This window comes from Eleutherodactylus coqui, chromosome 2 (assembly GCF_035609145.1).
Source record: "Eleutherodactylus coqui strain aEleCoq1 chromosome 2, aEleCoq1.hap1, whole genome shotgun sequence".
In the NCBI taxonomy this organism is placed as follows: domain Eukaryota; kingdom Metazoa; phylum Chordata; class Amphibia; order Anura; family Eleutherodactylidae; genus Eleutherodactylus; species Eleutherodactylus coqui.
The window spans coordinates 317,149,380-317,173,068 of NC_089838.1; the positions used below are offsets into that span (position 1 = coordinate 317,149,380).

Consider the following 23,689-nt stretch of genomic DNA (forward strand, 5'->3'; position numbering starts at 1 on the left):
CCCTCAGCCTGATACCAGCGATACTCCGCTACATATAAACAGCAGTACCAAGCACTGATCTACGGGATATTCATTGAGCGGCCCGTGGCCAAGGGTCCTTTATCTGGTGCTATGGAGGCAGCGTTGATATAATTGGGGATTTTCTTGCCATGACTCGGATGATCACATGCGGTTATTGATGTTGAATGTATGAGGTTCAAAGAACGAGGGGGTTCCCTCTGTGGCGTCAACAGTCCTCAGGTTGCCAGTCAATGGCATCTAGGTCTGCCATGGCCTGTAAGTGCTTGATAAGCAATAATACACTGTCGTACTGCGGTGCATTATCTGAGCGAGCAATAGATTGCAGGATCATGTCCCCTACAGCGACATTAAAAAATTTTTAAAAAAAAATCTAATAACCTAAAAGCACAGAAAAAAAGTCAAAATGTTTTTCGGCTTTTCCCTTTTATTGTATTGAGCCCCAATATTGTCCTACCTGCAGCACACTTCGAGATATCCCACTGGGAGTGAAAAAAATGTTTTTATATGGCAGTTGCCTACTCTGATAAGGATCTGGAGCCCTGGATCCTCATAAACAAAATGTCCACAAAAATAGGAAAAAGAGCAGCAACTTATGGTGCGAGATATATCTGGATGAATGCTTACATCGCCATCTTCAAAAAAGCATTTTAATGCTTGAGAAAGGCTTGTATTATAAGCCGAAACGCGTCACAGTACTGGACCAATAAATTTGTTATCTCCACCTGTTGGACCTTCTATTCTGCCACGTCTGCGATACTATTCGCCGTCTGGGATTAGGGGGGCCGAGGACCAAGGCACCCCTGTGAAGTAAGTCCGATTTGTACCTTCTTATTTTGACCCTAATTACACACCGGAGCACGGGTAAATTTTGATCCTTCTACTACTGTTTGGATACAAGATGTGATACAGGTGGGCAAGGAGGCTCTAGTACCCTGTTGTACCGCCTCTAGCTTGGATACAAGATGTGATGCGGGGAGCATGGAGGCTCTAGTACCCTGTTGTACCGCCTCTAGCTTGGATACAAGATGTCATACGGGCGGGAATGGAGGCTCTAGTACCCTGTCGTACCACCTCTGGCTTGGATTCAAGATGTGATACGGGTGAGTATGGAGGTATACAGGTTCTGTATGATATCCTGACGCATATCGCTCCACATTTGTTGTAACTGAGCATCTAGATTGTGTAAACTCGCAGGCTGTTGATGTTTGCATCCCCGATGGTTCCATACATGTCCTATTAGTGATAAATCTGGTAGCCACAGAAGTGTGACAATGTTGTGGGGGCTCCTGTGACCCCCTTGTGTGTGCGGCCGAACATTAACCTGCTGGAAGCCGCCATGACAGGAACATGTGCCCTTGCTTTCCTATGCAAGTCTATGTGAGAGCATGGGCAAGGGACTTCGAAAACAGATTTTCGAGTGCTGTATGGACTTCAAAAGGATTCTGTCAGCCAATAGTAAAAAAAAAAACTGGGTGTAGGCCGACAGTTGCAGAGAAGCACAAGACATCAAAGGAGTCGCTCAACTTCTCTGTTATTGAAACCAGCATAAGTAGACGTGTTTCAGGGCCATGGCGCCACTTCCTTAGTATTTGCTGGGACACACATCCAGAGGCGTGGGAGTTGGGACACGTCTTCTGTAATAGGGAAGATGTTGCTCCATCCATGCTTTTCCATTCTTCTCTGAGACTTCAGAGCAGGACACCGCAGGATCAGGAGTATAAAATGTACATCAGCCGGCTCTCCGTCACATCCCCTAACAGCACCAGAAGTTCATTTTATGGTCCTGTGGTGACTTGACGGGTTCCCTTTTAATACCTCTGGAATTACAGCACCCCTGGCAAGCAGATGAATATGCCAGAGATACGCTGCAGCTAGCCACCCTTGGACTTTCACTGCAGATGAATGGCCATCCATGTACTACAAGGACCCCTCACGCCTGCCAGAAATGTTGCTGCTCATACAAATCAGCCTTTTTTTTGTCTTGTAGAGGTTCTGCTTGGACCCTTCTCGGTCACATCTGTATGCCTGAATATCACATATGTTTCAGATAGAGGGGAGCTGCAATCTGAAGCCAGTCACTGCTTCTACAAGCCTGCCAAGTCAAAATACACTAGAAACTCCTAACCGCTATCTCAGCAGAGAGAGAGATTGCTTGCTGATGCTGCAGTGATCACAGGACTTTGTAAATTGGTGCATTCCTTCTACAGGCACCCTGTGGTTCCATTTAGGATATCAAAGTTATTTAATCTCACTATGTATCTCGCAATAGGGAAACAGTAAAGAGATGCAGTAATTCAAGTCTCAGATTGTGCTCCATGTTGAAATGGAGTATGCAACCTACATACTAATGCAGCATAAATCAGCCAATTCTAGGTTATTAACTTGCTTTTCCACACTGAAGGCTCTTTCACACGAACGGATATATGGCAACGGCGTTTTTACGCCTGCTTCGTTTAAGCGCCTGAATGAGCGTTTGTCAGTGATCACAGCCAGCATTTTCTCGACCATTCACACAACCGCGAGTAGTTTTTAGTGAAAAAATATGCTGCACCCCGGAAAACCCTCACGATGCCTTCCAGTGCCTGTACGGAGGCACCTGTATGTTTTTGCAGCGTTTGGACGCTGCAAAAATGCCTCCCCCTCTTCTTTTTTCCTACTCCTATAGGAGTCTATGGGACCTGTCGGCGTATATTTGCCAAAAGATAGTTCCAGAACTATCTTTTTGGTCACAGTCTATACGTCGGACGTATTTTGGGACGCTTATGTTCCATCTTTCACGGTGCTGACGTATTGACGTGCCGTATAATAGCCCGTGTGAACTAATGCATTGGGAACCAATGCTTCGCATGGGTAGCATATATATACGCCCGGGCGTGAAAACATGGCGTATATGCGCTCGTGGGAATGAGGCCTAAGGCATATTGGGGTTCTTGAGAGGATCTTTTAGGGGCCTCCATAGGCAACCACCTGGTGGACGACTCAAGGACTTGACCAAATACACAAAAGAATCTCAAAAATTGTTTTAAAAAATTGTATTTCACAAAGTATAAATCAGCAGGTGAGCGGCAATGGTTTGGCATTTTACAGAGAGGCACATTCTGTCTTCAGCTTTCAGGGAGGGAAACACATTTCCTCCTCATTTGTAACTCCGTCTCCATGTATGCAGCACCGGGCAGCTTAGATCACTCTTCTCCGGGGCTCCTTTCATCATGGCAAGGTGAGCAAGAGTATCAGCACAATAAAGAGAACAAGCACCAGGATGCCGATAGCACACCACTGCCGACGGTCTGTGAAAGAGACATCTGCCATTATTCCAGTGCAGAAGGAGGACACCCCACATCGGCAAGAAGACTGCAAGGGTTTGTAAAGGATTGAAACCAGCACCACACATGTTCACAAGGTTGTGTGTGGTACTGCAATTCAGTTCTACTCATTTCAGTGACGCTGAGCTGCAATACCAGACACAAACTGGGAACATGGGTGATGCTGTTTATAGAAGAAAGCAGCCATATTTTTCTAATACAGTACAGCCCCTTTAAGAATGCAGAAATGAACTTGTTAAGAACACTGCCTATTTCGGTACTTTACCCCTTCACGCGGTGGCCCTTTTTCGTTTGTTCCTTCATAACTCCTTTATTTATCCATCAATGTCGCTGTATGAGGGCTTGTTTTTTGCAAGACGAGTTGTATTTTTCAAATGGTGCTATTTAATGTACCATATAATCTACTGAAAAGCTTTTACAAAATTCTAAGTTGAGTAAAATGAAAAAAAAAATGACATTCCGCCATCTCTCAGTGCGTTTTGTTTCTATGGCGCACAAACTGCAACAAAAATGACATACCTTTATTCTACGGGTCGGTACGATTACTGCGATACCAAACTTGCATAGTTTTTTTTTACTGTAGTACCTGTATTTTATTTCAAAGACATTTAATTTTTAAAAATTATTTTCTGCTGCATCTTCTGCGCGTAATAACTTTTTTATTTTTCCGTAGACGTACTTGAGCAAGGGCTCATTTTTTGCAGGATGTCCTGTAGTTTATGTTCGTACCAATCCGGAATACATTCGACTTTTTGATCGCTTTTTATTGCATTTTTTCTGGGAAACAGGGTGATTGAAAAAGTGCATTTGTGGCGTTCTTTATTTTTTTGGGGGGACTACGTTCCCCGTGCGGGGTAAATAATGCACTACTTTGATAGTTCGGACATTTACGGACGCGACGATACCAAATATGTATTTTTCTTTTATGATTTAGATCTTTTTATTATAGATATGGCAAAAAGAAGGGTGATTTAAACCTTTATTACTTTTTTTTTAAGTGTTAAAAAGAAAAAAAAACTATTACAGTTTGGTATTGGCATAATCATACCGGCCTGAAGAATTACTTTAATATATTATTTATACTGCTCAGAGAATGCAGTGAAAAATAAAAATAAAAAAATGCCAGAATTACAGATTTTGTTAATCTTTGCACTAGAAAAAATGGAATAAAAAGTGATCAAAATTTTACATGTTCCAAAAAATTAGATAAATAAAGACTGGAGTTCATCCTGCTATAACAAGGCCTTCTAGGGCTCTGGCAGTGGAAAAATAAAATTACTACGGCTCTTAAAATGCGGCGACAAAAAAGCAAACCTTTAAGAAAAAAAAATGTTTTAAATGTACAAAAATAACAAAACATAAAGCCCTGTATAAACTTGGTATCGCCGGGATCGTGTGACTCAGAGAATAACGTTATCATATTATTTATTCTGCACGCTGAACGCCGTAAAAATGAAATCCAAAAAACAAAATGGCAGAATTTCCTTTTCCCCCCAATCTCCCTACAAATGTTTTTACAGAAGTTATGCAATAAATTATATAAACCCAAAAATGATGCCATCAAAAAGTACAACTTGTCCCGCAAAAAACAAGCCCTCATACGGCCTGGTCAATGGAAAAATGAAGAAGTTATGGCTCTTGGAACGCGACTGCAAAATTAGTTGAAATTAAATGATTAGACCATTTAAAAAACCTGCCCTGGTGGGTCTGATAGGGGGGTAAGAAACCCGCCACTGAAGGGGTTAATAAATGGACATCTGAAGTGTGTCCCAGCATGACCCCGGGCTTCAGGTTCCAAATAAACATATACATGCATGATATTTGGGTGTCGGGCTGGGACACACTTCAGATACATTAAACGCATGCTGCAGAAGTCAGTGCGGATGGGCCCAAAATGACAAGTTATCCTTATTCTGCGTGTCAGTAGTATTAGAGCGATACTAGATAACACAACACCCTCCCGTCTACGTGGAGCGTATGAGCGACTCCACCGCGGTGAGTGTGTTTTGCGCTATAATCTGTAGAAAAGTGTACGGCCCCTTCTTTTTCCATGACGAATAATCCCGGGGATTTCATACCTGGACACTACTGATCGGGCTTAGGAACAGGAAAGCCCAAGGTTCACCTTCCCACAGGACACCCCCATCCCTCCCCATTGTCACAATAACATTAGAAGTGCAGGTGCTGAGGATAGTGAACTTCTTCCTTGGCCTCCATGTTCCCCTCACCGCCCACCATGATCTGCAGCATCACAGAAGCCATTGCATCCGTCAGTCGTGATTTGCTACAACATGTACAGCAGAAAAGTGACTACAGGCTCCATGTGTGTACAGTGACAAGGGGCTCATATTGACACCTCCAAACATTGGTCTATCGGAGTGTCATTAACCCCTTCCCGCAAAAGGACGTACCGGTACGTCCTGGAGATAGCACGGGATCACATAAGATCCCGCGCTATCCCGCAGCGGGAGCCGGCTGTCAGTCACAGCCGGCGTCCCGCTCCAACAGCGGGAGGACATCGGAGATGCGCCCGCCACTGTTAACCCCTTCCCTGCCGTGATCCAAGTAGATCGCGGCAGGGAAAGAGTTCACAGAGGGATCGCGATCCCTCTGTGTCTCCGGCCGGCTCTTGCGATGTCATCACGAGAGCCCGGCCAGTCACCATGGCAACAGGACGCCAGACACCGTCGTACTGTATTGCCTGTGCCTATAATCGCTGTACAAGCGATAAGGCATGGGAGAGCAGTAGCCCTGCCATGCCTTATAACAGCGGTCATAGGCACAGTGATGCAAGTCCCTCAGAGGGACTCAAATAGTATAAAAAAAAGAAAAGAAAAGTGTAAAAAAAAGAAAAATGTAAAAAAAAAAAAATGTAAAAAAACCCCCCTTTTTATGCTTTTTCTAATATTAGCATAAAAAAAGGGAAAAAAAACTAAAACCCCACATATTGGGTATTGACGCGTTCGTAACGATGTGTACAAAAAGTTGAACACGCTTTTTATTTTGTACGACAAAAAGCGTAAAAAAAACGCTAAAAAACAGAGGCAAAATGCTAATTTTTAGCATTTTGCCTCACAAAAAATGCAATAAAAGTGATCAAAAAAGCCGTACATTTCCCAAAATGGTACCAATAAAAACTACAGCTTGTCTCGCAAAAAATAAGCCCTTATAGAGCTCCGTACATAGAAAAATAAAAAAGTTACAGGACTTTGAATGCAGCTATAGAGAAAAAAAAAGAGGGGGTTTTATTGCAAAAAAGTATAAAAACCTAAAAAAAATATAACAATTTTGGTATCGTTGTTACTGTACCGACCCGCAGAAAAAATTTAGTGTGTCATTTATGCTGCATGATTAACGCTGTAAAAAAAAAAAAACAAATCTATGGCAGAATTCATGCGTTTTCTCTCCCTGTTATTAAAAAAAAATAAAAAAAAAAAATTTGCGATATTGTCTATATACCCAAAAGTGGCACCGATAAAAACTACAGATCGCCACGCAAAAAACAAGCCCTTATACGGCCGCGTCCACGGAAAAATAAAAAAGTTATGGCTTTTGAAAAATGGAGGTGGAAAAATACCAAAAAAAAAATCGCTTGGTCCTCAACGCCAAAATAGGCCATGTCATTAAGGGGTTAAAAGGGAGTTATGAGTGGAAGATCATTTGTAATAACCCTGTACATCAGTATTGCAGTGTATTATGCCTGTTACTACAGATTTGAGAGGTCTTAGAAGCATCTGCACATGGCAGGCCTGGAGGCCAATGTTAGGCCTCCCTCACACAGGCGTTTGCAAAAATGCTGCATTTTTCAATGCTACGCTGACTGCGGCTGCAGATGACAAGCGTTTTGGCTTGGCGCAGCCAAGTAAGCAGATACTGCCAGAAGTGAAAGTCTGATTTTATAGGGAAAGAAGGGGTGACCTGAAATATAAGCCCTACCCTGAAAATAAACCCTGGCTACACTACACGAAGAGAGAGAAAAGACAAAAAAAAAAAAAACAATACTCACCTAGCAGGGCCAACCAGGTCAATGCTGTAATTGGTGCATTGAGCGCTGGCCATCATTGTCGGAGTCGCGGCGCTTGAGAGCCAATCAAAGTAATCTCCTGCTGGAGGCGGGGTTTTCAAACTCTGTTGTTATCAGCAAGAGATATTCTGTCGGAGACAGACAACTGCAAGGAAGCCTGCAGGAGTGCCGGAAAACAGCAGGAGGGTCCCGGATGGCCCCTGCTAGGTGAGTATAAGACACACCCCGAAATTAAGACTCTGTGACTCTCTTGGGGCAAAAATACAGGGTCTTTTTTTCAGAGAAACATGGTAGCGACCTTCGTTTAATGCTGTCAAAAACGCGGTACCAATTTGTGCCGCATTTTCAACAGTGGTGAAAATGCTGCCCATTCATTAAAATGGGCGACGCACAGCGTTTAAAAACGCTGAAACGCCAAGAAATAGAACAGACAGCTCTTGAAAATTGCAACGCTAAACACTAAAAAACAAACAAACAAAAAAAAAAACCGCCTGGGTGAGGGAGGCCTTAGGCCCACAGCTGCCATGGCTAGTCATTGGCACCCAGCAACTGCAGCACAGGGGGGCCAATGGGGTGACAGAAGAGGCCCCCCCATCCCTCCCTTAAGTCAAAAACTTAGATGCCGCCATCACCATTGACGGTGGCATCTAAGAGGGTAAAAGTCCAGGATCAGAAAGGTCTCCAGTTCTGGCTGTTGGCGAAGGGCTTCAGCTGTACGGTATGGTTGGCACCGGTGATAATTCAGAAGCTGTGCCTGCGAGATCACGGTGCCGTAATGGTACAGCAGCTCATGGGCACTATCTAGTTCCAGCAACTGACTAATATGGCACAGGCTATTAAGGGGTTAAGTTAACGCACTGCTGCACTTATGACCCCCATAATCTAAAGCTGAAGAACACACTGGATGCCTGACTATGTGAATAGCTGCCCTGTCCTGCATCCATGTCCGTTACTGACACTGCCAGTCCTGATTGGTGGGAGCCGTACCCTGCAGTCAACTACTGACCGGTAAGCCTGTAATTAGAAGAGGGGTTCCCAAACACCACATTTAGGCCCCCTGTCCACGGGCGTGATTTCGCCGACGGTAAATCGCCAGCGACTCTTGCCGTCTGAAGCGTTGCATAGCGTTGCTATGGAAAGCGCCGTCGCCTGCCCACGAGCAGAGAATCATTGCGATTCTCCGCGGTCAGCCTATCCGTCAAATAGGCTGACCGCGGAGATTTGTCTGCCAGCTCCTGCTCCCCGGCGGCGGCTCACACGGTGCAGATTCGCCGCGGGACTTCGCAACGCCCATGGACAGGGGGCCGTAAAGCCCCTTGGCTACATTATTGAGAACTTGAGTTGGATGGATTATGGACACAGTGGATTACAGGGATATAAACATCGACTACGATCTACCGTTCTCTTATATCAGCTATTTCAGGCTTGGAAAAACTAACAAAGGTTTCCTCAACCTGAGGAAGAACAGTAAAACGCCGGCTTTACGTAATGAAGAGGACGTCCAGATACATTTATATCCATCGGTGTAACAGATATCAGGCTTATATACGGCGGTTTTCCTGGCAGCCAACTTTAGTTCTAGTAGATGGATATCGGCATATACGAAGGGCAGCGACCCACCCCAGTACTAAATCCTTACCGCTGGTCATATGAGAGACTTTGGCCATTCTTTTGAGGACTGTGTCCATGCGACTTTGAGTATTGTCCATCTCATAGGCAAACTCATCCAGCATCCTGAGTAAGAGGTGACAGGTGTCAGATACAGGTGCATGGAAAGTATTATGGTTATATACCGGTATATCTAACTATTACATACAGCGAATGGCCACTTTATTAGAGCCCCCAAGCCCTCTCGTGATTGGAGCTTCCCTATATGGAAATCAGAGCGGTGACCCCGGAGTGCAGCATAGAATCACATGGCAAGTTTTCCATGGATCAGTTTCAGTGTGAATCTGCATTAGTTGGGGAAATCCGTTGATCTGAGCGACTTCCAACGAGGCCGGTCATCGGCGCTAGACTAGCCGGGGTCGGGATGTCACTGCCAACCGTGTGGTGTATTCTCATGCTGCGGTGTTGAGAGTGTACCGAGAATGGCGCAAACAAGAAAACACATCCATTAACCACTTCAGGACCGCCCAGACTATAAACATCCCAGCAGTCCGTATCCAACTACCTTCACTATCTATCCCCCTAGAGCCCTACATCCAGTCATGTAAGTGGCAAAGCACTGATATGCCCTTCCCCGCCATCTTGGAAGTCCAGCAGCTCATTTGCCAGCTTCCTGCATGCAGTTATGGGACTTAGCTGTCCCAAGACAACTGCAGTCACAGAGCTTTGCCCAAAGACTCAGACTATCCCCTCTCCTCACAGCTTGTCAGGGAGGGAGGTAAGTACAATCATTGCACCCACAGTAAGGCCCCTCCCCCACACGTGTTCAGTTAAACACCGAAATCTGTGTGTGGGATTTACAGCACAATTCTGCGCAGTTCCTGAATTGTGTCACAAATTCTGCACACGGAGCCTGGACATTGATAGAACCAAATGTGTGTGCGAATATGCTGCAGAAATATGCGCCTTACTCACCGATTTCTTCTGCATTTTTAGAGGAAGCATCCACACAAAAAGTGTCCCCAATTCTGCCATCTGAACGTACCTGGAATGTCCCCATAAAGAGGGAGACTCCAAAATCCACCAGGTGCTTCTACACTTCTGATGCCCATGTTTGACTCATGCTGCCCACTAGGGCTACATGTGGGATATCCCGAAAAGCTGGAGAGTCACGGTAATAAATACGAAGATTTGTCTCTCTGATGACTCCGTCGGTGATACAAAAAAATAAGTAGTTTAAAATTAAAAATTGGCAAAAAAAAAAAAAAAGTTTGAAATGTTTAGAATTTCTCTACTTTGTTTAAATTCCTCTGAAACACCTAAAGGGTTAACACACTTAAATGTAAATACTCTGAGGGGTGCGGTTTTTATAATGGGGTGATTTATAGGGGTTTCTAATACAAAGGCCTCTCAAACGCAATTCAAAACTGATTGGTGCATGAAATAAAATAGAGTGTAAAGTTCAAAAATTGCTGCTGTATTTCTAAGCCTCGTAGGACAGTTAAAAGCGAATGCCGACATAACGCGGACTTATGGTAAATGTCACTTATCTGTCTTACAAGCAAAAATGATCAAATTTAGAAAAATGCTAATTTTCCTAAAAATTTTAGATTTTTTTTCTAGATAAAAGCAAAACATAGCAACCAAAATATAACATGTATATAAAGTACAATGCGCCACGAAGAAACATTCTCAGAATCAATTGGAAAAATGATGCCCACATAAAGTGAAACATGTCAGATTTGAAGAATTGGGCTTGGTCATATAGTCCAAAACGGGCTTTGGGGGCAAGTGGTTAAAAGGGATCCTATGGATGGAAAGAACTCGCCACCGGAAGGGGTCAGAGGAGGATGTCAGGAATCATTCTGACCAACAGGTGCCGCACAGTCAAGGAAACTGTAGCCGGATACAACACTGGTGCTCCAACGAAGTGTCTCCACACACGACTCAATGTTCCCTAGCACGGATGGACTATAACAGCAGACGATCAATTCCAGCTCCATTGTGTCTAAACAGAAAGGTGCAACTCCAGTCAGGAAATGGAGCATAAAAATGGTCATTGAGGAGCAGAAATTGGCGCGAACGGTAGTCGATGACCCCTTCCTGTCAGCACCTGCATCTAATGTGCAGCAACTACAAGAAGCTTCCTGTCCGCAGGGGCCGATATTCCTGCGGAACGGTTTTATCACCACTGTGGAACCTACACCACAACGAATTGCTGCGGTTCTGAAGACCCAAGGAGGTCCAATGCGCTACTAGATGGGGGGCTCTAATAAAGTGGCCATTTATTGTACATTCACACATAAAGACTGTATAGTGGAGACTCACACAGCCTGCTCGTCCAACTCATCTCCGATCTTCCCCGACATGTTCTTCAGAACCCGGATACTGCCTGATACTAACTCCAGATTCGCGTCCTGCTCATTCATGATCAGCTGAAGGGGTAAAATATATACAGGTAACTCTATATAGTCTGTAGGCGGCGCCAAGACTTCTGTGAACAGTCAAACCTTTTAAATATGCGCGTTCACAGCTATACGGGCAGTAGGAAAAAATATGCTGTGCCACCACTAGGGGGAAATCTGCATATAGGATCCTTATACAGATCGCCCCCTAGTGGAGGCAAAAGACAGACAAGATTTTCTACGTACGTTCTAAAAAACCCCCAAGACAATGCAGTGATACAGTATTAGAAAACATGAAGTAGGGGAGGAGGGAGATGGGCGAGATGGTATGTCTGAGATGGGACAATGGGTCATGAGACAGCGGTCTACTGATTTAGTCATCAAGTACAACCATTCACATTTAATACCAGATCCCCCCTGATTTGGACCTGCATAGTTTGGAATGTCCTACAGGTATCCAAAAAAATGGAGTCCTCCTAAACGGCAAATCAAAGCATCGAAATATGGCTGGCTGCCTGTGCCGCTCTCTGGGCACATGATGTACGATGCTGCAGCCTTGCCAGATAGGAGGTGGTCAGGGTTTGTGCTTAACAGACTGAATGATTATCTTTCAGAAAATCATTAAAACGGCATAAACATCAGCGCCGATTCGTTTACTTCTCATGCAGTTTAAACGCTGATCGTTCACATAGGAATGTGAAACAATGAACGCCAAGTGAGCGAGAACTCAAAACAAACGGCCCGACCGTGAAAGAGCTGGTGATGACATCATCAGCATGTACGCTCAGGCAAACAGGAGGCATTCGAGCAGCATGTCAGACCGGAAACAAATATTGTAGCAGTAGTTCATCCTCACTTGAGAGGGAAACCCGCCATCGGCTATGGGCACCATAAACTAACTTATGGTGCTCATAGGGCTGGTTCCAAGGAGCCCAGGGAGTTTTTTTTTTTTTTTCCCCCCACTCACCAGCCTCCTGGCGCCTGCGCTGTCAGCCACGTCAGTGCATAGACCAGGCATTGGACGCGAATATCCAGCTCTGTGAGTGTGCTGCCATTGATAGGAGTGCGCACAGCCTGCAGATTTGAGTCCTCTGCACAGTTAGTGCGCTGCCTTTTGGGGCTGACAGCGCAGGCACCAGGGGGTGTGCAAGTATAATAAGAAATACCTTCCTTGGCGCCTGCCCTCTGAGCACCCCAACGCCTGCCCTGTGAGCACCATAACTTAGATTATGATGCTCAGAGCCGGTGGCAGGTTCCCCCGTGGACCCTACGGAGAACAGCGGAGGGTAGACCTGCTGCTGTGCTTGTTGCTCCTCAATGTAGCGCGAGTTTCCCGAGGCAATTTCATCGTCCAGTCGAGAGAAGCGATCAGAAGTCAGAGGGTGAGAGATGCCCAGCGCCTAAGAGGGAAGAGACGAGAGATGAGAGCGCAGGACATACAATGGGACCAGGTTATACAGGGATGCCGTTACCTCTCGGCTCTTTCGCTCTGTGAAGGCCTGAGCTCTGGGACTCGAGATGTGATCCCTCATTTCCTGAAAATACAGACAAGTTAATCACACAGGGAGACAGGACATACGGCTGCCATGACAGTCTTCCCTGCTAATCAGCCATTATACACATTACTTGAGAAGCCACCAATAGGGCCGCCATCACTCCTCTCACAGGACTTGGCACCCAACTTTTCTATACTCCCAAAAGGCAAAACATCCTATTCATGAAATGACACATGGTGGTTCCTATGACATTTGGCATTCAGGGATCCAGGAAAGCTGGATGACAACTCCTGTGGGGGTCAGAAGAAGGAAACCAATCCAGCATTTATATTTACCGGGGATCTTTCTTATACTTGAGGAGGTAATGTTCCTTTAGGCCCACGGGTGGATCTGATCTGCCTAATAAGCGCCGAAAATCAGCAAATCAAGCCGCCCATAGGGAAGCATGGACGTCCGCACATGAATTAAAGCATGCGGATTTGTTTTACGGACATTTGGTCCAGAAAACAAATCGCAGCATGCTCCATTTCAGTGAAGTCAATGGAAGCCGTCCGATCTGTGGCCGTCTGCAAATGAACTGAGGACGGGCCGCGGAACCGCGGGAAGCAGGAGTTTAACTTTAAAAAACAAACAAACTCTACTGCGCATGTGCCGCGGCGCTTCGGCACACATCCGCAGTGAAGAAAATAGAAGAGCCAGACGGGTACACAGAAGAGCCAGACAGGCACACAGTGTCCTCGGCGGCAGGCTCCTGCATCGGAACCTGATCCGCCCGTGGACATGAGACCTAGAAGGGATTGGAGTTTAGGGGGGTTATCACGCTCCCATAGACTTTAGTGGGCAATTTAGGTTCGTGAATAGAGACCAATATAGGAAATGCTGTCATTTTTTTTTTTAATGTGCAAAATGTGTCCAAATAAAAAAACGCACATCTGAATCCACCCATTTAATCCAGCGGGTCCGCGTGCTTTCCAGACTTAGGCCGCCTGCAGACGAGCGGGTCGGATCCGGCAGCGAGAATTCTCGCTGCGGGACCCGACCCAAGAGCCTGCAGGGACGAGCGCGTACTCTCCCGCGTCTGGCGGCCCCGGCTCTTCCATGTGCCGGCTGAGTGCGTGCCCCGCACAAAAATAGGACATGTCATGGTTTGTTTGCCGCGCGAGATTTCGCGCGGCCAAACCGCGGCCGTCTGCATAGGAGTGCGTATTGTAATGCACTCCTATGCAAACTTTCAGTGGCGGAAATCCCGCCGCGGGATTTCCGCCCGTGTGCAGGCGGCCTTAGTCAGTAAAAAAATACTAAATATGGACAGGAAGTACGCCCATGTATTCTACATCTTCCAGGCAGCTATAGCCTTCACCCTGATCCCTACATTTTTAAGGAGGTGGTGCATCTTGGCACAACCCGTATAATGTAGTAGCGGCTCTCCAACCCCACAGGGACATATTCAAGGACGTATTCGTTTACACATGCTGGATTACCAGCTGTTCTGGATTATTGGACAGGCAACTGATACTCCATAATTAGTTCTGTGCTAGGGGATGTTGATTTAGGGTGTGGTGCGATGCTGCCGCCGGACTCATTGAAAACAATGGGCGATGCGAGGTCACGCCCAAAGATAGGAGGTGCCACAATTTTTTTCCCGCATCGCACCACTCATGTCAATGGGGTTCATATTTGTGCGTTTCGCAATGCACAAAACGTGAGCGATTTTCTGGTGAAAATGGCCTTACACGCACAGGACTACAGGAGGAGGTGATATACAACACTTAGAAGTCACCTTTAAGGAGCTCCGCGTCTTCTCTACAAAGTCCTTCCTCTCGTTCAGTTCCGCCTCAGTTATCTTAAACTTCTTCTGGTTGGATTCGACAATACCTGAGATGATAGTAAAGGAAATAAAATAATAGGGATCAGGGATACGGAACGCGGGGGCAGATGCGGTGAGGGGGTCGGGCACTAGGACCTCCAATAGGTTAGGATACTGATGGTCTCCTCCAAGTCCTCCAGGTCCCATTCAATACTTCTCAAGGAGTTTCGAAGTTCATTGGTTGTCCAATCAAATTCTTCCACGCTGGTCACCTGACCTTCCTGCAGCAGTTCGCACCAGCGCTGGTACAGCCCCCTGCTGGTGTTGAGCGCCTTCTGCACCTCCCTGAGGAGAAGAGGAAACATAGTTAGAGGGGAGCAGGAGAAGTTGTTGGGGAATCTGGCGATCGGTGGGTGGGAACCAGGAGGAGTAGAAAAAGACCAGCCGGCTGTCAGGACATGCTGGGAGTTGTAGTTCTCAACAGCAGGAGAGCTGCAGGTGGTGGGGCCATTGTGTCTCTGGGGTGATTGCTGACCCCACTATGGTTCCTGCTTCGATAAGAATCGGTCCTTTGTATACGCAGAGCACTGAGCAGATGTTAGGCGCCACAAGACAACATGCTGTAGACTTACTGTCTGGAAAGCGCACGGCGTACTACAGGAGAGCAAATTGCGTGAAACAGGCTGCATAAAGTTCACAGACATTGACCTGCGATGTGAAAACTACTGAGTGTCAATTTATTTTGCAAATTGGTCAGAAATATCGTTGCAGATTTTTCCCGACAGGAAAGTCAAAATTCGCAACGATTAGATTTTTCTGCTGATTTTTTCACGATCTGCAGCAAAATCCACAAGCGCAGATTCTAAAAGTACTGATTTTTTTTCCGTAGCGACAAACCCACAAGATATGGTGAGAATTTCCTGCCAGAGATTTCTGCTGAAAATGTCCACAGTAATTGCATCCCACCTGGATGTACCCATATGTACATGACCTCATCGTCTCCAGACCTCTGCTTGCTCTAAGTGAATAGGAACCTGAAAATGGCGAGGAATTCAAGCATAAAGGTGTGTGGGGGGGGGGGGGGGGAGTAATTTAACCCCTTAAAGATTTCATATTTTGCCCGCTCACATAATGCTCATTGGTTCCCGAAAATACAAATACTACTGTAATGCAAGCAATCCTTGACTGAACAGTCCCTGCGGTTTTCTAAAAATCACTTGCTGCTGCGGTCAATGGCTGTGAGAGACGGCAGCGGCGGCTGTTCACTCCAAGACCATTCGTACGGATTTATGTGCGTTAAGTCGCGACTAGTCAACAAATAATATTTTGACGGGTGTAAACGCCCCCGACAATTCATTCAGCAACTGTGAAGTTAAACATCCTCTCTGTGTAAAACCGCACAAACAATCGTCTTCTGTACGCTCTAGCGCATATTTGGATGATAGTAGTCCCAAGCAAAGCAACCTAAGGCCTCAAGTCCACGGGCGGCGCAGATTCTTCATGCGGGAGCCCGTTGCGGAATCTGGCCCTGCTCGCGGCCGGCGACGCTGCTCACCTGTCTGGGTCTTCTATTTTCGTACTGCAGATGTGTGCGACAGCGCCGGTACAGTTTTTTCCCGCAGAGTCCACAGCCTGTCCGCAATATCAGTTATGGACGGGCCGCGGATCGGACGGTTTCCATTGACTACAACGGGAGCCACGCATGCAGGAACCCGCACTGAAATGGAGCATGCTGCGATTAGTTTTTTCCAGATGCGGAATCCGTAAAATACATTCGCATGTGTAAATTCAAGTGCAGACGCCCACGGTTTGGATTGCGGATCGCACGGTTTGGATTGCGGATCTTACATGCGTTTGCCCTGCGTGGATTCCGCAATTCAAGTCCGCCCGTGGACATTGGGCCCAAGGCCAGAGTCACATGAACGCGCTTATGCTAAATAGGCATCTCGTATCAACATATCTTACTGGACTTGCGTACGGAAAAAAACACAGCCGTGCTCATCCATTAAAATGGGCCATTAGTGTAACTAGTCCGATATGCGCTCATTCCGTGCGCAAATACGCAGGAAAATAGAGCAAGCTGCATTTTTTTTTTTGCGCAAATCAAATGTATTAAGGTGTGGAATCTTCCACGTGTTGCAGTGCGACGTATAGCAGAATTCCACCCATATGAAAGCATCCTAACGGTAAGTTCACACGGCGGGATTTTACGCATGAATTTCGCCAAAAAAAATAAAAATTTTTTTTTAAAAAATCCACTTTTTACGCGGATCCGGACACAAACGTTGTCGTGTCAATGGGTAAAATCTGCGTGCAGAATTCACTGGTCACTCGGTGACTGGACAGGTCACTTCTTGAAATAGAAGATTGCGGAAACGCGATATTCTGCGTTGGAATTCTGCCCATTGACGGGGGTAAAATCCCGTGCGGATCCACACCAAAAAAAACGCAGATTTTGATATGGGTTTTAGAGTTGGAATTCACACGCGAAGATTCTGTGGCGCAATCTGAAGCGACTCATCACACAAGCGTATTTGACGCACGCGATACGCAGCGCTGAACCCCCACAGGCTTATATTGGGGTATTCAAACATGCGTTTAGGGGCGTAAAAATAAATCGTAGCTTACCCTATTATGTCTGTATTACGGACACGAATAGCCCATTGGAATCAACGGGATCGCGCGAATACACAAAATATCGTACGCGCCTATTTAAGCATTACATCAATGGGGCCTTCTTGTTTTGTTTGCGTGCGCAACTACACAATACGCACGGCGCAGTGACACAAGCAAAAATATAAAAACGGAAAAGTGTAAAAATACACAGTTTGTATTTATGCCCCCAAAATATGCCCCCGCCTGAACTGCGGAATCACCAGTAGAATCTGCATTAAATCGGTGGTAGAAATCCTCGCTGTCCGCACACAGGCACGCTCCTGGTAAATATGGCGCAGTGCGGAATGTCTAGAGGGGCGGGGCAGGACACCTCTTAGCTGTGACCTTACGGGTACGGTCACACCGCGGCTCGCCATGCAGCGTAAGGTCGAGTCCGACTTGGATTTGCTACGTATGCGGATGGGCGAAATCCACGTGCGGAATTTCAAATGCGTTTTCAGGAAAACATGAAGTGACAGGTCGCTGCGTTCTGTGGAAACGCGCCAGAAATTCCACATAGGAATTTGCGCATAGTCAGCGTTACATCCGCGTGCCAAAAACCATAGCAGAATAGTGGCAGATTTCTGCCGCGGTTTTGGTATATTCTGCCGTGTGAACGCGCACACGTAAATTTAGCTGGTTTTCGCAGAGCCGGGCTCCAAAGAGGGAAGAAAAAAGTTAGTGGTCTCGGCGGCGGCGTCACACAGCGACTACTCACCCGCGGACCATGGAGAACGGGTCCTCCACAGACATGGCGAGCGAACTCTTCTCAGTCCCAGGACTATACGCCTCTACACCCGCTCCATACCCATCAGTCTATATCTATATATACGCCTTAATGGGGGACGGGACACAAATACAGATCCAATACAAACGTTCCCTTTAAGGATTTAAAGGGACAGACCTAATGAAGCCGTACAACATAAAATCTGTGACTCTTAGTGCCGCATTACATACGCACAACCCCAGTCATCCAGAGCCCCTGAGATATGGAGGCAGTCACCCCTCCCTCCCCTATAGCAGCCCCCACGTTAGCTAGAAGAGCTCCGTGCACACATGACCATATACAGTTATTGGTTATAGCATGTTTAGGGGCTTTTCCCCAGGCCCCTCCCTTCTCCTGTCGGGTCAGCAGTTCTCCCCTCTCACTTGTCAACCTTCCTTCTTCCCACCCACACCCCCACAGACTACAATATCCACGTGTTTCCGCCTCTGCCGATAAGGATCATGGGACTTGTAGTCTTTCCACAGCTCAGTCGGCTTTCCCGCCCACTGCGCTCTTATTACCTCACGTGGTTTCGCTCGCTGCTCTCTGGCTCCGCCCACAGCGCGGCGGTTGTGGCGGGAAGCCGTCGAGTGACGCAGTTATAATTGTGCGATGAGGCGGTGAAGATGTCGTGAGGTGAATTTGGCGCAAAATGGTTTAATATTCTGGATTTTAGGGCCATTTATGAAGTAATTTAATATCTCCCTCATATATAGCCTGCGGAGTACATTTTTGTGCCTTCTAAAGTGAACTTCATGTATTAACCCCTTAATGACATGGCCTATTTTGGCGTTGAGGACCAAGCGATCTTTTGGTATTTTTCCATCTCCATTTTTCAAAAGCCATAACTTTTTTATTTTTTCGTCGACGCGGCCGTATAAGGGCTTGTTTTTTGCGTGGCGAGCTGTAGTTTTTATCGGTGCCACTCTTGGGTACATAGACTATATCGTGAAATTTTGTAATTTTTTTATGATAACAGGGAGAGAAAACGCATCAATTCTGACATAGATTTTTTTTTTACAGCGTTAATCATGCAGCATAAATGACACACTAAATTTTTTCTGCGGGTCGGTACGGTTACAACAATACTAAAATTGTTATATTTTTTTAGGTTTTTACACTTTTTTGCAATAAAACCCCCTTTCTTTTGGAAATCTTTTTTTTTTCTCTATCGCTGCATTCAAAGTCCTGTAACTTTTTTCTTTTTCTATGTACGGAGCTCTGCGAGGGCTTATTTTTTGCGAGACGAGCTGTAGTTTTTATTGGTACCATTTTGGGGAATGTATGGCTTTTTTTATCACGTTTATTGCATTTTTTTGGGAGGCAAAATGCTAAAAATTAGCATTTTGCCTCTGTTTTTTAGCGTTTTTTTTACGCTTTTTGTCGTACAAAATAAAAAGCGTGTTCAACTTTTTGTACACGTCATTACGGACGCGTCAATACCCAATATGTGGGGTTTACATTTTTTTTTCCATTTTTCATGCTAATATTAGAAAAAGCATAAAAAGGGGTTTTTTTACATTTTTTTTTTACATTTTTCTTTTTTTGTACACTATTTGAGTCCCTCTGAGAGACTTGCACCACTGTGCCTATGATCGCTGTTATAAGGCATGGCAGGGCTACTGCTCTCCCATGCCTTATCGCTTGTACAGCGATTATAGGCACAGGCAATACAGGACGCCGGTGTCTGGCGTCCTGTTGCCATGGTGACAGGCCGGGCTCTCGCGATGACATCGCGAGAGCCGGCCGGAGACACAGAGGGAGCGCACTCCCTCTGTGAACTCTTTCCCTGCCGCGATCTACTTAGATCGCGGCAGGGAAGGGGTTAACAGCGGGGGGCGCATCTCCAATGTCCTCCCGCTGTTGCAGCGGGACGCCGGCTGTGACTGACAGCCGGCTCCCGCTGCGGGATAGCATGGGATCTTATGTGATCTCACGCTATCCCCAGGATGTACCGGTACGTCCTGTTGCGGGAAGTACCAGGCTCCGAGGACGTACCGGTATGTCCTGGAGTGGGAAGGGGTTAACGATGGTGCGACGCTATAATTATGGCCATTACTAATCTTGTTAATCCGTTAAGGCCGGCTCCATTTTGGCGTGGGCGTATTTGCGTGATGCGTGTCATATTTTTGCGCACAAGTGTGTATTTACTGTTTATTTTAAGTAATAAAACACGTAAGCGTTCTCCAATTGGGTTCTATTCACTGCATATCGCGTGCGCTAATTTTGTATCCGTAACACGCAGCACAAATGCGTTTGTGTAGATAAGCTATAAGACGTGATGAATCTTGGGGGGATTTTTATCACCTCTTTTCAAAAACCACTTCTATACAAAGAGGGGAAAGTGCGCAAAAAGCTCCCATAGTGGGAGTTTACGTCCTGCTGCGGTAAGTACCGCGCCGGCAGGACATAAACCTACGTCCCGTGGCATGAAGTGGTTACAGCAATATTTAGTCCGCTTTGCCACTGCCGCATCCCGTTTGCACAATGGCGCAGTGCGTGCGAGGTGAGCTAGTGGCCCTCCTTTTTACAGAGGGCACCAAATGTGAGGGGGAAAAAAGGGCCAATTCGTTTTTATATAGCATTAGCGTGCGTTTTTTAAAAAAAAACATTTTTATTTATTTTGTTGGGCGGACGGCCGCCTCCTGGTGTTACATTATGGGCGGGCTCACACCAATGCATTTGAATTGCGCATTAAGCGGTAATTCGCGAGCAATCTAATACATTGACTTACGCTGTTTCGCTCACATTTGCGCGTATGCATTGCGTATCACGCAAGAGCAAAAAAGAACGCACCATGTTCTATTTTGTCGCATATTATGCTAGAGAGAGACTGTTTGCTCCCTATGGGCGCGTAATCAACTACATTGCGAATAGGCGGCGGTGATACGCGCCCTTGCGAGGCAGCAGCATGAAACGTTAAAAAAACCATGAAGACTGCGCATAATACCGTGCGTGAGATACGCTGTCATGCGCAATACAAAATCTCTGCTATAGACTCTCTGCACACGGGCGGAAATTCTGCGGCGGGACCTCCCGCAGAATGTCCGCCCCTGGAAGCCTGCATAGGATTGCATTGCAAAACGCAATCCTATGCAGACGGCCGCGATTTGAAAATACACGCGGATAACTAATCGCGGCATGCTCTATTTGCTCAGACCTGCACAGAAATGTCTCTCCCGGCGCTCCAGCTCTGCTCTGCGCATGCGCGGGCTGGCCGGCAGCCGGCACATCAAAGAGCCGCAGGAGCAGGTGAGTGCCGCGCTGGTCCCTGCAAGGGCTCGGGTCGGGTCCCCCTGCGAGCCGGATCCGACCCGGCCGTCTGCTGGCGGCCATACGTGGTGATCACTGGTTTCCATGGCGGTTAAATTCTGCGTGACTCATGCGTACTGTCATGTGGGCCCGGCCTAAGGGGATGTTCACATCACATATTTGATGGGGCTTAAAAAAATCTGGCAAAATCCGCCTGTGGCTACATTCACACGACCGCGAATATGAACGCCATTCTTTTTAATGGAGTCATACACATGAGCGATGTTTTCGAGGTAAAAAATTGCCGCATGTCCTATTTTTTCGTGCGCCTCGGAACGCATCGCCCGTTGTTTTCAATGGGACAGTCTGTATATTGTATGCCGTGCGATGGGTTGTTTCTCAATGAAATCAATAGGTAACACTTACCGATTCTCCGACGTGCGTGAAACCAGCGCTGGAGGTTCGCAATTTCCCTGAAGTGATGCGAGGTGTTTTTAAATGAAAAACACCTTACATCTGCGGGTAAAACGCACGTTGACGAGCCCGATATTGCGCCAGGTGTCTTTGGACCCATATCTCGCTCGCCCAGGGTAATGTAGCCTCTGGGAATGTTTCACATCAAAACCGTGGTGGAAAACACGAAACCCACAGTATTTGTATGGATTTTGACGTTTTTGATGCAGATGCGCAGCGGATTTGACCCTTTGAAATTTGCTGTGAATCCACATCAAAATCCGCGCCAATGATGTGGATTTTGACGTGTTTTCCATTCCGGTTTTGCGGCAGATTTTTTTATGGATTGTCCGCTGCAAAAAACCTGCACGATTCTCCGGTACGTGTAAACGTGCCCGTAATAACGCACACAAACCATACTGTTTTAAGTTGCGGTTGACATGCATTTGACATGTTTTTTTAAAGTGCCTTCAATATCTTTGGCAAAAACCGACGCGCATTTCTTTTTTTTTTTTTTTTTTACATGATACCCATTTTTAATTCACGTTGGGAAAAAAACACATTATTAAGGCAGGGAACACGATTTCCCATTACAAATCAACAAGACACGTAGTGCAAGCCTATTTTAGTGTGTAATATGCGCCAAAATATGTTATGTGAACATACGCTTACCTGTTCCCTGCTTTTCTTGATCCATGAAGGTCTTTTTAGTTCCCAGTAACTAAGGATCGTGCCGTTAACCAATGGTCGCCTTTACATATTGCGCCGCGTTAATGTTCTAACCACATAAACTTGCATTCACTCGTTGCGGAAATATGGAGAATTTCTGCTGCAAAACCGCAGGTTAGAGTAGGCCCAACTTCACACAGGCAAACAAATTGCGGCATGTCCTGTCTTTGTACGTGCTCTTGTATTGCATCTTCCATTATTTTCAATAGGGCCAACGTCAACATCGCCCCATGTTCTAGGTGCACGTGATGCGAGGTTTTCCATTGAAAACCATGAGAAAAACTCCGCAATCCTCTGCCGCGCCTATCACAACTTCCCCAAAGTGATGGGAGGTGGTTTTGAGAGAAAAACGCCTTTCATCCAGAAGGAAAATGCATGTTGGCAAGTGAAAAAATTGGTCCGTGATGCACAGCCCGATATAGCGCTAGCTCATGTGAAGTTAGCCTCACAGTATAGTTACAGCAGAAAATTTGTTGCGTTTTTTTTTCTCTACGTGTGAACAGGATTTGCTTTAGTTCCAAAAATTTTTAGTGAAATTTTGTAAAATTTTTGTTACAGATTAAGCTGCAGATTTACACCTCTCGCAGGGGAATCTTCTGTTTAGAACAGGATGTGCTTTAATCCCATCCACTTTAATAGTAAACATTTTCCACTGTGGAAAATCTGCAGAGTTCCTGCATCGTGTGAAAGCATCCTTAGGCCAGTTTCACGCAATCGCATTATCACACGTCTATAATACAAACATACGTCATCGATAATAATTGTCTGCAGTAGAAATAAGGATCCGTATTTGTCCAATAGGAAAGAATACCAATGAATGCAAAAACAGACAAAAAAGGCTCATCCTGCACTTTTAACCACTTAAGGACAAAGTGTTGTAAATTTGCGGTCTCGGGCTTTAATCCCGCCCAAATAGCAGAACTACGGCACAGGATTAAAGCCTCTGCTCCTGTAATCAAGCAGGACCAGCTCGGGTTCTTAGCTGTTGGTCACAGAGGAGGGAGAACCGGTTTTAAACCTTTTTGCTTTCTCCTTTCCCGGTTACATAGCACTCAATGAACACTATGTACTAAAAAAAGTGGAAGTGTTATTTCCACTATGCAACCCGGCGATCACGTGACTGCTTAGCGCCTGCTGTTACAGCAGAGCT

The 23,689-nt window shown here is 46.0% G+C and overlaps 1 protein-coding gene and 1 long non-coding RNA gene across 2 annotated transcripts in view; one reads left to right on the forward strand and one right to left on the reverse strand.

Moving 5' to 3' along the window:
• Positions 1-3,038: 3,038 nt before the first annotated feature.
• Positions 3,039-18,513, reverse strand: STX10 (syntaxin 10). Its single transcript, XM_066593708.1, has 8 exons — positions 18,058-18,513; positions 14,860-15,029; positions 14,658-14,752; positions 12,854-12,916; positions 12,674-12,781; positions 11,305-11,411; positions 9,008-9,102; positions 3,039-3,308 (listed from the first exon to the last, which is right to left on the reverse strand). Exons 1-8 carry the CDS (start codon positions 18,090-18,092, stop codon positions 3,229-3,231), a joined length of 753 nt encoding a protein of 250 aa, XP_066449805.1. The 5' UTR covers positions 18,093-18,513; the 3' UTR covers positions 3,039-3,228.
• Positions 18,514-18,665: 152 nt separating this feature from the next.
• Positions 18,666-23,689, forward strand: part of LOC136612942 (uncharacterized) — a 103,366-nt gene continuing 98,342 nt past the window's right edge. Inside the window, exon 1 of the long non-coding RNA XR_010790428.1 lies at positions 18,666-18,741. This is a non-coding gene — a long non-coding RNA (uncharacterized lncRNA). The remainder of the gene's footprint in view (positions 18,742-23,689) is intronic.